The sequence below is a fragment of the Myotis nattereri genome (genome assembly GCF_964212035.1).
Source record: "Myotis nattereri genome assembly, chromosome: 14".
Taxonomy (NCBI): Eukaryota; Metazoa; Chordata; class Mammalia; order Chiroptera; family Vespertilionidae; genus Myotis; species Myotis nattereri.
The window spans coordinates 55,119,243-55,134,211 of record NC_138089.1 but is presented as its reverse complement, the minus strand read 5'-3'; the positions used below and the strand labels follow the sequence as shown (position 1 = coordinate 55,134,211).

The 14,969-nt window shown below is 47.8% G+C and overlaps 1 protein-coding gene across 1 annotated transcript in view; it reads right to left on the bottom strand.

The window, feature by feature from the left end:
- MYRIP (myosin VIIA and Rab interacting protein) overlaps positions 1-14,969 on the bottom strand; it is a 161,611-nt gene that overhangs the window by 45,288 nt on the left and 101,354 nt on the right. Inside the window, exons 4-8 of the mRNA XM_081106553.1 lie at positions 7,996-8,132; positions 5,267-5,347; positions 4,638-4,735; positions 4,394-4,474; positions 650-793 (exon numbers count right to left, since the gene is read on the bottom strand). Of these exons, the coding sequence (XP_080962679.1) occupies positions 650-793; positions 4,394-4,474; positions 4,638-4,735; positions 5,267-5,347; positions 7,996-8,132 (541 nt within the window). The remainder of the gene's footprint in view (positions 1-649; positions 794-4,393; positions 4,475-4,637; positions 4,736-5,266; positions 5,348-7,995; positions 8,133-14,969) is intronic.

Genomic DNA, 14,969 nt, shown 5'->3' with positions numbered 1-14,969 from the left:
TGAGCCTCCCCAGGCCCAGCCTCTGCTTCTCCCACGCTCTGCGGTCCTCCGCTGGGGCCCCTTACACAGAGAGCCTGCATTTCACAGGCCGGGTGCCGCTACTGCAGACATGAGCAGGCCCAGACCCGGGTCACAGGAAGGGCACTGTGCTTCCAGATTGCACCCCTGGCTTAGTCTCAGGGTGACAGACAGGAAGGCTGAGCCACACCACGACTTCCCAATTATGTCTCGATGTGGCCATTTTGGTGACTCAGATGGCAGTGGCCATTCTCTTGCTCTACCTTTCCGGTTTTGGAAAAGCAAGTGGTCTTCCTGATACAGCTTTTTATTTTCCTCAAGGGACTTCGTACAGCTCTTTCCGGGATGAATGAAAAAGTGCCTACTGACATCTTGATTTTCCCTGGATTGGTCTGTGTGGAGAAACCTACCTCTGTATTCTTCAAAGTCCCTTCGTATCTATTCTTTCTTTCTCTTCCCTCACTCTCCTACCCGGACTCACACACACTTTTTCAGTTTCTCCCCCTGCCCACCACCCTATTCCTTTATGCCAGCCGGTGGGCACACGAGTTAATTACAGATGGTTCCGTGTGCTGACCCCGTTTCCCGGGGAGAGCGTGCAGGACGCCTGCGTTACTGCCTGGAGACTCACCCAGCGGATGCTGGAGGCAGGGTGGCCTCCCGGGGAGGCTGCGGTCCCCTCGTCGGCTGCCTTCGCACTGCAGCTCTGGGGCTGTGACCACTCTGGCTCTTCTTCCATTTGCTGCTCACCTTTGCTCTTCTGTTTTCTTATGATCTGGGGAGGAGGTGGGGTGACAAAGGGGGAGAGTTACCAGAGAGGCCTCGGAGTCTAGGTAGAGTGACCGGGACCACCTTTGAGATTTTTCTTTCAGCCACGCAAGAGCTTGGTTTCAACAGAAGGCCAGCCTCCTTCAGATCTGTCTTATGACAAAACAGTACAACCATGGCCTTGAACATTCCACAGCACTTTACAGTTTACAAATAATCATTTTATGACGGCAACGACTTCTTCTCTTTACCAAGTGCCTATCATGTGCCAGACGCTGGGCCAGGCACCAGAGATGCTTTATCTCATTTAATCCTCAAAACACTGCTAAGAGCTAGAGACTGCAACTATACCTGTTGTACAGATGAGGAAACAGGCTCAGAGAGGTTAAGTTACCAGTTAAGGATGCACAGCTCACAAAGAGTGGAGCTGGATCTCAAACCGGAGTCTCTGGCTGTAAATCTTGATTTTAGGAAGCAACGGGAAGGCCTGTGCAGGGGGCAGACAGCAGGAGTCATCAGGGTTGGCTTCGGCTTGCTCGCTCCGCTTGCTGTGTTGGGCACAGCCATGGGGACTGAATGAGTCCATTTATACAATGGTCTCTGGGCTCCCAACTTCCTACAGGCAGGAAGCAGCTGAGAAAACAGCTGAGCCACCAAGATGAGCATATCCTCCAATGCCTTTTTGGACCAGACAAGATGATGAAGAGGAAGGCTGAGAGCCAAGGGAAGCAATGAACTACAGTGCATTCCCAGGGACAGACCTGGGCCTAATCAAGGCCCACCCCCGACCTGCAGAGTGGGGACCTGGCACGTGCACCTAGCAGGGTTTCAGAATTGCTATGGACCGGTCACCCCCATCTTTGCAGGTGGGTGGGGCAGTGTTGCTGTCCTATCTCGGCATTGTGTGTTGGTATGTGGGGACAGGTGACTTGTTTGCTTAGGTCATAGGTCTCCATCTTAAAAGGAACTGACTCTGAGTCACATGTACAATGACTTTGATCTGTTATTGACTGAGGCATTTGGGGCTCGTTAGGTGGGAAGAGTGTTGTGGAAGAGACATGACTTACTGTGACTAAAAGGAAGACTGAATTTGTCCAATGCTCCCTTTGTTCCGTGACTCTGTGCTTCTTCCAGGACAGGGAGGATATACAGGTGACCCTTGAATAACACAGATGTGAACTCCATGGGTCTACTTATACGCAAATTTTTAAAAATCCACATATATGTGAATCCATGCAGTTCTAACCCGTGTGTCTCAAGGGTCAACTGTATTTTTCTTTTTTAAAAATATATTTTTATTGATTTCAGAGAGGAAGGGAGAGGGAGAGATAGAAACATCCATGATGAGAGAGAACGATTGATTGACTGCCTCCTGCACGCCCCCTACTGGGGACCCAGCCTGCAGCTTGGGCAAGTGCCCTGACCAGGAATTGAATAAACTGTGACCTTCTGGTTCATGGGTCAACACTCAACCACTGAGCCACACCAGCCAGGCTTACCTGTATTTTTCTTAGTGCAGTTGAGAATCTGCATAAGCAGAAAGCTGACTTACTTTATACATGGATTTTCAACTGCACAGGTGGTTGGCACCCCAACCCCCACAGTGTTCGAGGATCAAGTGTACCTCCCACCTTTGGCTTTGTGTTGACTGTGTGCCTGGCTTTGGCCAATGGCATGTGAGGAGGGAGTGGGCTACAGGGAGTTATGGCTGAGCCTAGGCCTTGATAGACGTCACTGGCTTCCTCTTGCTGCCTTGTGCTTGGTCATGGTCATGAGTAGCTGGTGAGGTAAATGAGGTAGGGCCCCAGAGTGAACACACTTGACCCCAACCCACTGCTTTAGATGGAGCCAGTACAGATGTATGAGCGAGAAAGAAACTGTGGTACAATAAAAAATATATGTGCTGTTAGACTGATTCCAGATTCAGAGCTTCAAAAATCCTTGGAATATTTTGAGTGACAAGAGTGTCTTTGTGATGCTAATGAGGTGACTCATGGCCAGGGCCACTAGATAGGAGGAGGCTGGTGGCTAAAAAAAAAAAAACAACCAGAGAAAGACAAATACCATACCATTTCACCTACATGTAGAATCTTAAAAACAAAATAAAGGGACAAACCAAACAGAAACATATTCATAGATATAGAGAGCAAATGGATAGTTGCCAGATTGGATAGGATTGGCTGATGGGTGAAAAAGGTGAGGGATGAAGAAGTACAAATTGGTAGTCACAAAACAGTCATGGGATGTAATTCTGTAATAACTATGTATGGTATCCGGTGGGTATGAAACTTATTGGGGTGACCATTTCATAAATGCCTAATCACTAAGTTATAACCTGAAACTAATATAATATTGTATGTCAACTGTAATTGAAAAGCAATTAAAACCCAATCCTGTAAACCAAGGAACTTTAAGCTCTACCCCAACCTCTGGGGAGGGGACAGGGACTAAAGACTGAGTTCATGCAGGTGGTCAATGACTTAAGCCAGCGGTTCTCAACCTGTGGGTCACGGTCCCTTTGGCGGTGGAACGACCCTTTCACAGGGGTCGCCTAAGACCATCCTGCATATCAGATATTTACATGATGATTCATAACAGTAGCAACATTACAGTTATGAAGTAGCAACGAAAATAATTTTAGGGTTGGGTCACAACATGAGGAACTGTATTTAAAGGGCCAGAAGGTTGAGAACCACTAACTTAAGCAATGATGCCTACTTAATGAAGCCTCTATTAAAAACTCTGAAACACTGAGGCTTGGGGAGCTTCCTAGCTGGTCCAGGCACAGAGAGGGCATGGACAGTTTGTACACCCATTCCACAGATCTTGTGGTCCCATCATCTCTTCCACCGGCTGTTCATTTGCATCTTTTCTAATAATAAAGAGGTCACTGTAACTAAAGCACTTTCCTGCGTTCTATCAGTTGTTCTGACAAATTATCCAAATTGAGGGAGGGTCATCGGAAGCCCTGAATTTGCAGAGGGCTGGGCAGACGTGGGTGACGCGGGGATTCCTGAGACTTGCACTGGCATCTTGTGGGACTGAGTGCTCTCTGCCTAGGGTCAGAACTGAAGTGAACTCTCGGGGTTGGCGAACTGGCCGTGGAACACAGAAATAAGCCTGTTTAAAGCCGCAGAGTTTTGGGGGTGTGTGGCTTCTAAGTTGTCATTACTGACACACCTGGCAAAGGACAGTTTAGGCAACGTAGGTAGCAGGGGGTGACTGCAAGCTTTTTCGGCAAAAGACTGTTTGAGAAGTGTAAGAAGAGGATACCCACACATGCACACACGCACACACATGTACACAGGCATGCACACACACACAAAGCTCCGGAAACAGGAAGCCAGTGAGTAACCTGCTCAGCGCTGAATTCCTGGCTCCCCACCCACCAGCTCCATCCCTAAAGGCAAGCACCCTCCATCCTTTGTCCTAGATTTTGCAGTGCAATCCCTCTGCATTAGCCTCCTGAGCACAGGGGACAAAACGACAAGGTGCAGAAATGGTGCCCAAGACAACAGCCACGCCAGTGGTTGCTCTACAGCTCTCGGGAGGCCCCGCTCTGGGCCAGGGTGGTAAGTTGCCGTCATCGCGTGGCCGGGCCACCTACCTTCTGCAAGATAGTCGTGGCCAGCTCCTCAGTCAGCTCCTCCTTGTGGTCCCGCAAGTAACTGGCCTCATTCTGCTTGTCCTGCAGAGGGAGGGAAGAGAATGGCCGATTGCTGGGCAGGTTTGGGGTACAGTCCCTTTCGTGGGGGTGAGAGGTTGACACTGGTTTCCTGACAACCAGCACTTTTCTCTGGCAGCCAGGACCCCGACCCACACCGCCCCAGAGAGGAGAAGGGGGTCCATACCAGGCTGTCCCCATAGGCTTCTGCTTTGGAAATCGCCTCCTCGATGGCCTCTTCGGCCACACGTAAGGCAACAGCCAATGTGTCCATCATGCTGTGTCCTAGGAAACAGAACAGAGGTCGCTTTCTGAAAGGAAATGACAAGTAAAGTGACGGCTCCACTGGAAGCTCTTCTGCTCAGACCTCTGGGGAAGGAGCTGAAGTGTCGGAAAAGGCTTTATTTGAAACTAGAAATTTGTTTTTGCTTTTAACCTCTGCTCTGAGGGAACTATTACACTGGTATAAAAAAGTAGAAGTTAATCAGTAAGTGGTACATTCTTTATAAGAATACTTTAATATGAAGTGCCCAGGTATGTTGATTTTTATATTCCAACTCCAAACACTCACTAGTTGATCACCAAGTATCTGGCGGTTGGGTAGCAAATACCCTTCTCTAGGCCATACCTTGGATTTACTCATCTATTTTGATGACGGATCCATACAAATGGCAACCCCTGGAGACTCCCACACAGCAATACATAGTTGTATCAAGTGTTCATAATGCAACTGGGAGATCTGGACAGTATCTCCCGGTAGAAGGTGCTTCTATTCTTCCAACCTTCCATTAGCTGTAAATTCTTAAGCAAGTTTACCTTCTGATTGCCTATAAAATGTTGAATCACTGCCTGAGACACTTCCTTCATTCTCCAGGTTTGCCTCAAAAAAGCTTCCTCCTGGGGGAGGGGGAAGAAAGGAGAGAGGGAGAAATCATGATTATCAAAGGTCTTCAGGGAGCACAGACGCACCAAATTGGCAAACCACCATTTCCCACTTGAAGTTAGCCCTGCTGACAGGTTAGTGAATCACTGGGTTACACAACAATGCTACACTTTTGGATCAATCACATTTTTCTTTTCACATTGATAATTCCTGGTGTAGCATTGCTACCACCCCAACTTTCTTCCAGTACCTTCTTTGGAGGCAATGTGGAATCCAAGACAGAAAAATGGATTGAATTCAGAGAAATGTGAGGTCAGCTCCTGGACCTGCAAGTTATTAGTCATGTGACCTTGAGCAAGCACCCTTAGGTGAACTGAAGATGGAGCCATTTATTCAGAATTCTCCTGAACAAATTATAGAGAAATTGGCTGTGCCTGAGGATTATCCAGAGAGCTTTAAACAATATCTGTACAGAGTCCCCTCTAGAGATTCAGAAGTAATTGACTGAGCATTGGAAGATGATCTGGGCACTGGCTTGTTTTTTATAAAACACCCTAGGTGATTCTAATGGGTAGTCAGGATTGAGGATGGCAGATGACAACCACACAAGGGTGTTGGGTTGTAGCTAGAAGACAATGGTAATGACTCCCCACTCATCTCACATAACCAGGAGGCCATGTAAGCACTTGAGGTGGGACTAAATTTTCTAGGTGGCGTGCAGAATAAATCTCATTGTTTTGTGATCATGGCTTTACTTTTTGAGTACCATCTCATAAAGTGTCTCCCATCAGCTTGTTTTCATGTGTATCAAGAGGAAATCGTAATTAAAATGGAGATACCAATCATATTAAAGCAACCAATTCTACTATGTCTATGAAGTGTCTTGGTACCTACAAAATGCTTTAAGACTGAACTAGCTAGTGCAATATGGAGATCATAATACATGCCGGGCATTGAGCCTTGCTTTGAGGACACAGAGACAAAGGATCTCCACGTGGCCCAGCAGGAGCGAAGCTTAGTCAACCATCACCGGATGCAGTGTGCTAAGTGCTGTGACTGAGCGCCAGGTGAAAGAAGTGGTGAATCGCTGAGGGCCCGGGACCTACATCTGTTCCAATCATGGCAGACAGTTATTCCCAGCAAACGATCATCCTTTGAAAATGACCCTGGAGGGTTTCAAAGCCCTGAGCTGGCCCACTTGGGATTCGTGTCAGCCTGCTCCACCGGTGGCGCCACTGGGAGAAATGGAATGAGATCAGAATTGTGTTCTGTGCTGTGAGAGTCTCTACACAGGTTTGTTTCCTTTCCATTTGCATTAAGCCCTAGAGAATGCCGATGAGATTTGAATTTGGGGACACGTAAAGGGGTCCCTAAAGCAGACCGGAGGATGTACAAGAGAGGAAAGAAAAGACGGCATGCAAACGAGTGAGCCGATTCTATTCTGGAACTTTCTTGAGAAATATTTTTGGGTTGAAAAACTACTGTGACCACCTTTACTTTAAAGTTTCTTTTCTGCCTCCACTTCTAGAAACATATTTTTAGAAAACCCTACAAAGGGAAGATAAAAATAATCGGTGGCAACCTTGGGCACTGCTCTCTTCGCCATAGGCAGGAAGAGAGAGATTCTAACAACTACCACAAAAGGCGCTAATGACTCCACGTTTAAGGCTTCCGTCCTGTTTTGGAGAATACAAAACAAGGATGGTGAAAAAGCTCTAAATGAGATGGAGGAGATCTGCCCTCACCTCTTTCTTGTGCATAAAAAGCATTCACCCGCGTCAGCAAAGTGATAGGGGAAAAACCTCCCTCTAGACAGGAAAAAACAGCCTTTCTTTGGAAGAGGTGCTTTTTATATTCTGACAACAATTTCTTTGTACTGGCTGGTCTACTAGAACTATAGCATATACACTGAGTGGCCAGATTATTATGACCACCTGACGTTTGTAGGCAAATTAGCTATAATTTCATGCTAAAGTTGCTAGAGGGCCAGACCATTATAAATAGGGAAGCGGGTTGTTTACCACAACAAAAGTGATTTTTTTTCCTGAAGATATGGGTAAACAACGCGATTTAACAGCCTTTGAATGTGGGATATATATATATACTACTTCCTCATTCTGGTTTACCTACATTGGCTGTTTGAACTGAATAAAACAGCGTACGCAGGCGTCATCCTTTAGGCTTTCTGGAGGAAGCTGACATTTTTCTCACTCTCCCTTCCCCTCACATCCGGGGCCTGGTATAGACACCATTTTGGAGTAGGAGGAAAGGGAAGTGGAGGCCATATTCTCCGAGTGCGGACCTAGTCTACATAATCGACCCAAGATGACTTCCTGATGCTGTAATCATTAGGGAAAGATGATTAAGAATCTTTTCTTTCTAAGGATCCAGAATTAGAATGTCCACAATTTGCAGCAATACTTTGGTCCTCCGAGCTCCTAATATACCCAGCCCACTGGGGCTGCTGGAACCAAAAGACTCAGAACTTAACAGAAGCTTTGACTTATGTCCTGTTTTGGCTCCTCACTAGAGGGGGATATTTAAGGAGCTCGTTCTGTCCAGGGGAGTGTGCCTCAGCATACGGGGCCTCCAGGCAAGGCCTTCTTCTACCCCCACCCCTCTGCCCCCCAAGGACTCCCAGAGCAAGAGGCAGCCAGCATACCCAGGATGTCGAAGCCTGCTCCGCTCTCCAGCCGGTGCTTCCTGTACAGGTTTTTCAGGACCTTGGCGCTGCCAAAGCGCTTGAAGCGGCTCTTCACATTATTGTAGAACCATTCCAGAGACTGGGTTCGCAGGAGCCTGAGGGAAACACAGAATCACAGGAGAGAACATGAGAATTACAAGATAAGGTGGCTGAATGGTGGATGGCCAAGGTTGGGGGGAGTCCATGGATTCCACAGATCAGCTGTCGAGACTTGTGTCCTAGCGACTCCATGGGGGTGAGATGGGAGAAGAGCTCTGAAGGAGGCTGGAGTGTAAGGGCTAAAAACCAAGGGAAACACCATTGCCCAAGAAAGGTCTATGGAAGAATCCATTTTTGAAGCGGCCTGACGGTGGATGTCAGGGTACCCTCTGTTCCTTCTAGAACTTTCCCAGGTGTCACTCACAGGGCTTGGGCCCAGCAGCCATTCTGGCCTTGGCAGGGCCTGCCCTGCTGTCCCCATCTGGCCCTCAAGGAGCCTTCTCCAGACTTGAGGCCACTGGCACTGGCCTCCCTGAACTTTCCCATCTCTTAGGCCAGTGATGGCGAACCTATGACACGCGTGTCAGAGGTGACACACGAACTCATTTTTTTGGTTGATTTTTCTTTGTTAAATGGCATTTAAATATATAAAATAAATATCAAAAATGTAAGTCTTTGTTTTACTATGGTTGCAAAGATCAAAAAATTTCTATATGTGACACGGAACCAGAGTTAAGTTAGGGTTTTTCAAAATGCTGACACTCCGAGCTCAAAAGGTTCGCCATCACTGTCTTAGGCGGTCTCCGTGGCTCTTGGCTTCACTCTCGAGCTTGATTCATTCCTCTTTGTACGGTTCGGAGAGTTTGATGCATACACAGCCAGGCAGTTGTCAACCAGGGGTTGGGGTGGGGGGAGGGGGAATGAAATGATTTCTTTTAGCCTCAGCTGTCTGGAGGCAGGACTAAAGGTTATTTGAATATGGCTTTTCTTTTGCCTTCTTATTTAAAAAGCTGATCAGGACTTCCTTCTTTTACTTGTCAGAACCAACTTGAAGTAAGAGAATTCAACAGAGTTCATTTGCAAGAGCTGCAGTTCTTGCTCCAGCTGCAGAAATTTGCACTCCAAGCTACGCTGGCCCAGAAGGGACAGCTTGCATCTTTCGGGGCTGATTAGCATGACGGAGACGGCAAAGAACAGTCAACACTTATGGATTCTTTCCCCACCTCATCACTCAGTGTGTGGCCTGGAAGATGTCAGTTTATCTCCCTGCATCTCGTCTTCCTCGTCCTCAGAATACAAATGATCACAGCTTTTTGCAACCGAATTTCCAGCACCACACGGTTGCATCCGATACTGCCTCACCGCTCAGGTCCTGACACATCAATGTGCCAGTTCTGCTCTGATAACATCTTCACGCTCGTATTAAGAAATGTGCCCAATTCCTACATTTTTGGTTTAGTAACCTGTTTCATTAGTGGTAGGTAACATCATGCTCTATACCAGTGGTTCTCAACCTTCTGGCCCTTCAAATATAGTTCCTCATGTAGTGACCCAACCCTAAATTAATTTTTGTTGCTACTTCATAACTGTCATGTTGCTACTATTATGAATCGTAAGGTAAATATCTGATATGCAGGATGACCCCTGTGAAAGGGTCATTCGACTGCCAAAGGGGTCGCGACCCACAGGTTGAGAACCGCTGCTCTATACTATAGAATCTATAGCAGTGATGGCGAACCTTTTGAGCTCGGCGTGTCAGCATTTTGAAAAACCCTAACTTAACTCTGGTGCCGTGTCACATATAGAAACTTTTTGATATTTGCAACCATAGTAAAACAAAGACTTACATTTTTGATATTTATTTTATATCTTTAAATGCCATTTAACAAAGAAAAATCAACCAAAAAAATGAGTTCGCGTGTCACCCCTGACACATGTGTCATAGGTTCGCCATCACTGGTCTAGAGTGAGGTGTTTCCCCTTCCAATTAAGGCCCAAGCTGGCTGTTGGAGTCTCTATGGCTCACAAGCAGTGTTAACGTCCTCAGTCCCATCCCCTCCTCAAATAATCCCGTGTAGTCCACCGGCATTGCCCTCCAAGGTCCCAAACCTTCCTGTGAAGTCAAGGGGCCACGCCATCCGTCTTCGCTCAGGTGCCATTTCAGCCCATAATGGATGTGTTCGCCCTCTGCACTGTTTCCGAAATGCTGTTTCTCCTGTGGCTCCCATGATACTCTGACTTTCAGAATGCTTGCTTCCCTTCTCAATCCCCGCCCTTTGTAATGACTTGTATGTGTTGGGAGTTTGGAGGAATAACAGAATAAAATCTTTTCATATTAAGGAATAAAGAGATAAGCCAAGCCATTTAGAAGTATGAAGATAAATACCAAAAGAAAGCTAAAGTTGAAAATGACTGCATTTAGCAAGCAGGACTAGGGTGGAGGTGGGGGGGGGGGGGGAAGGGACTACTGTGGCTTTATTTGTTGTTATTTTTTGTACCATAAATCAAGAGAACTAGCTGATATTTCATGTAGGTACATCTATGACTTTGATGACCATAACATTAAATACAGATCCAAGGATGTAGCTCTTAGCTTAAGGACCCTGAGAAGTCCCTTAATGTCCCTTCTGGGTGGTAGACACTTAGCATTCTGCAGGAGCTCTGTGAAAATCCAGGCTTAAACAATGAAATCCCCAAGAACATACATATCCCCTCCGTTGCTGCCCATGAAGCCCGAGTGTAGAATGAGCCTGGAATAGGTCAGCACCCTCCCATTCAGACCGGACTCTCCTACGCCCGGCTGGAATACAGTAGGATCCAGCCGCAGACTCAGACGTCTGCAGGGAAGACAGCCACACCTGCAGCACTCGCCCCATCAGGGTTGTTTTAGCAGCAGCAGCAGAGTACATTCTTCCTGTGTTTGCCATGTAGTCAATCAAGAGAGGAGAAATACAGTTTTCTATCTTTTAAATAAAACCAGTAGTACAAAATGTCCCTTTAAAGTCATCGCTTACATGTTTGCACAGATACTCATATGCAAAACGCTGAAAACATAGGCACCAAATAGGACCCAAACGACCCAGTCCTGTAGAAAACATCAATGACAACAACCAGGCAGCCTACAGGAAAGGATTAGAGTACATAATCAATAAGAAGAAGCTATAAAATAAAGGGCAAGTCAATATGGTTTAATTACGAAAATTACCGGAAGCAGTGGGTTTTCTCTGTCAAGTTCTTCTACCCAGATCTAGTTCAGGTGTCTTGAGATTGAATTAAATACCAGGGCACAGATAATGGGGGTCCCCAAATCTTCACTCCATGTCCTCCTGGCCAGAAAAACCCAAAGACAGAGCATGAACCAAGAATCCTTCTGAGGAAGACACAGGGCTGCCGGCAAAGAGCTACCCCGAGCGAAGGCGCAGGCAGCACACTGCCACCATCTGTTTCTATTACCGGCTTCAGAAGGGAGGTGACGGGGAGCTGTGAAACCGCAGACAACCAAGCTGAGAAAAACCCATCAACCCGTGCGAGGCGGGAGGGAGAGGGACCAAAACTCTTTTAAAGCTGCCCAACTGAATAGAACTTTGTGGGGGAAATGTCATGTGAATTTTTGCTTGTATCTATTTTTTAAAAAGATATTTTTTATTGATTTCAGAGAGGAAGGGAGAGGGAGAGAGAAATAAAAATATCAATGACGAGAGAGAGAATCATTGATCGGCTGCCTCCTGCATGCCCTACACTGGGGATCGAGCCCACAGCCTGGGCATGTGCCCTGACTGGGAAATGAACCATGACCTCCCGGTTCAAAGGTCGATGCTCAACCACGGAGCCACGCTGGCCGGGGTAATTTTTTTATTTTTACTTTCTTGCTTTGCAGGTTCAAGATCCTGTGATATAGAAACACCAGAACGTGGTTTCATCATGTACTTTCTCATCAGTCAGACCATGGGGTCTGCTTTGCTAAACATTCTCAACATAGACATGCCTGCCATGGCAGCAAGAGCCAGAGCAGGGGGGTAGGTGGGGGGGGGGCAGAGGAAGGAGTGGAAAGAACCCTGGGGGTCTCTCAGGCAGGGCGAGTGGGCACTCTTCCCTGGGGAGCACAGGGGGGTGTGCACACGTTTTGCTCCGTTCATACTGACTCCGGTGTGTGCAAATGTAGCTACAGCATGAGGTATGGACGTGACCACCGACTGGCTGTGACCACAGGCAGTTTATTTTGCTTTTCAGAGCTTCAGCAGCCTCGTCTGTACAATAGGCATCATTCCCACTGCCACCTTGTTGAAAGGATCAAACAGACCATCATGCATGTGGCGCTTTATAATACTTGGTATATTTCAGACCGCAAATATTAGCACCACCTCCTCTGCAGAGCATGACTAGCAATAAGCACGGGTAACGTGTTGCTTTGACCACACAAATGATGAAGATTATCACAGAACATTTCTTTGTGACCCCAGGCACTTGCTTGAAATGTGCCCCCTGCAACGTCCCTCCTGTTCTGCTGCAAGTCCCCCTGCCTTGTATGTAGGGAGGAAGAACTCAGGAGGCCACCAGCGCAGAAGGTTCCACAGGAACAGCTGCCTAACTGCCCAGTGCCATCCTCAGTGCCAGGTGGGCCAGTCTGCTCTCTGCCCAAGACCTGGGTTGATTTTTCAGGTAAGATTTCATCCTGGGGCTAAATAAAACAGAAGGTCTTGATTCGAAATTTCTGCTCACACACACACGCATGCACAAAGAGTGCAGAACATTTGATAGGAAAGGGCCAGAAGCTTCTCTCTACAGGATCTAGGCACGGCTTTGAAGAATGCTTTCCCCTTGATTATGAAGTGGCAGGTAGAATATTCTGCAAGTCATCATATGAGCTCCCACCCGTGTGTGAGTGCGTGTGCATGACTCAGGTACCCACTGGGGACCCAGGGCTCCTGCGTCCAGCCCACCACTGCTACACAGACAGCGCTTGCTGAGAGAGGACCTCAGATACACCAAGAGCATCCAGGAGGGGAGGAGGAAATTGGTTCTTTCCTGCCTGCTGCCAACTAACCGCATCCTCAGCCGGTGGGTCCCTTTCTTCCAGACAAGTGCATGTTCGCAAAATTCTGTCCACACTTTGCTGGAATGTACTGCATTAGGAATGGGTTCTGTTGACTTATACAGACATAAACACAAACTCTGAAAAGGCACCGGCCTCCACCACTCATTTTCATGCAAAAATTCAGTAATGGCCACTTCTTACCCAAACAGGAACACATTTATATTCTGCAAATCGAACACGAACTTTATGTACGTCTGGCCAAAGGTAAATCTCCAAAAAGAGGCTGCTGCTGTTGGTTGATTTGAAAAATAAACTGAAATCGTGGCGTGACCTCTGATGGGGCCCGACGCGAGTCATCTGACCTGTCAATCTATCCAGACTCGTCACTGGCGGTGAAGGTGCTGGCGGGCCTGACTCACAGGAAGTGCCGTAATCAACCCGAATGGAGGTTTCCAGGTCTGGACAGATGAGAGCAAATGGAGAACACTGGAATTCTCTAATATTCTTCCAGCTGGATCCCTCCAGCAACATTTCTGTTCTCATAAGTCATGGAGCTCATCTTCATCGAGGTCCACACCGCCCCTTTGTACCTGTTGTCAACGGAGGATCACAAATCCCAGCGTCCAAGCTATTGGAGCAGAAGGGACCTTCCAGTAGGTTCTGTGGCGATCCCAAGCCTCTCTGCTGTTTGCTGCCTCCTGAGGGACTCAGGAAGCCTGAGCTCGGGGGCCGGGCTGGGGACACTTTCCTCAGGGCTGGAAATCGTGCTCATTTCTTCACTCCCACCTCCGGAGTGGGAGCCTGGCCACAGACACCAAGTGTGGAGGAGGTGGTGGCGGGCTGCTTTCTGATTTGTTAGCAGTATCCACCATGGTGGACTCCAAGGCTTTGAATAGCAAGATCTGGTACATCTGTCTACAGCCAAAAATATCTCTCGAGAAAAGCCTTGAATAACTTGCTTGTAGAGGGGCCTTTTGGCTGTTCTCACCCAAACTGAAACCACTGCCCAGGATTCCAGTAAGAACCTCAGAGTCTATCCTTTAGAAAGTCTTCAGATTTCCGAATTCCTGAGAGCACCACCTGCAGAGGGTAAGCGTGTCAACTAGAGAGCCAGCCTACCCTGAGCAAACCCTGACCACTTCCTGCCCGTGAGACCTCGGGCAAGTTCCTTGACCTCCCTTTCCTTAGTTGCAGCATCTGTCAAATGGGTGCACGAGGACCACTACTGCCACTACTGCCTTATGGAGTTGCTATGAGGGCAACCGAGTGCTTAGAACAGTGATTTGGCACAGAGTAAGCTCTCGGTAATGTTAGCTGTTACACACAAAAGCAGTTTCCCATTTCCACAAGCCTTTTCAGTTGTGGTTGGCCGTGGGATCGGAGATTCAAGGCCCAGCCTCTGAAGACATTGAAAGCTTCCATGGCAACAGCTGAGCCTTTTCCGCGGGTGCTGGCAGGGCTGCTGATCCCCCGGCACACGGATGCAGACAGCAAGGAGTTAGGACGATGGGCGGAGCGTGTTGCTTCACCCAAACATTAAACCAGGGGCTTTGCCAAGCAGCACAGCTGCTGTACTCAGAGCGCCCAGATTTTCCTTACAGTTGTCATTGTGCCTCGCAAAGAACATTTTCCTCATTTCAAAGATGCTGATGCCTTTGCCCAGTGCTCCATCCTTGCCTGTGCTCTCAGCCTGCTGCTCCAACATGGGGGGCTCTGGGCAGATCTGCTGGGATGAGTCCCATATCCCCGGCTGCTCTCACAGCGGCTCACCTAGGGCTGGTCCAGACACTCCTGTATGCAGCTCTGGCCTGAAATCACACAGGAGTTCTGGCCTGAATGGCCACACTGTCATCACAGACCCGTTGAAAACAATCTTCGATTTCTTTGGTCACTGGGGGGAGGGTTTTGTTGGAGGAGA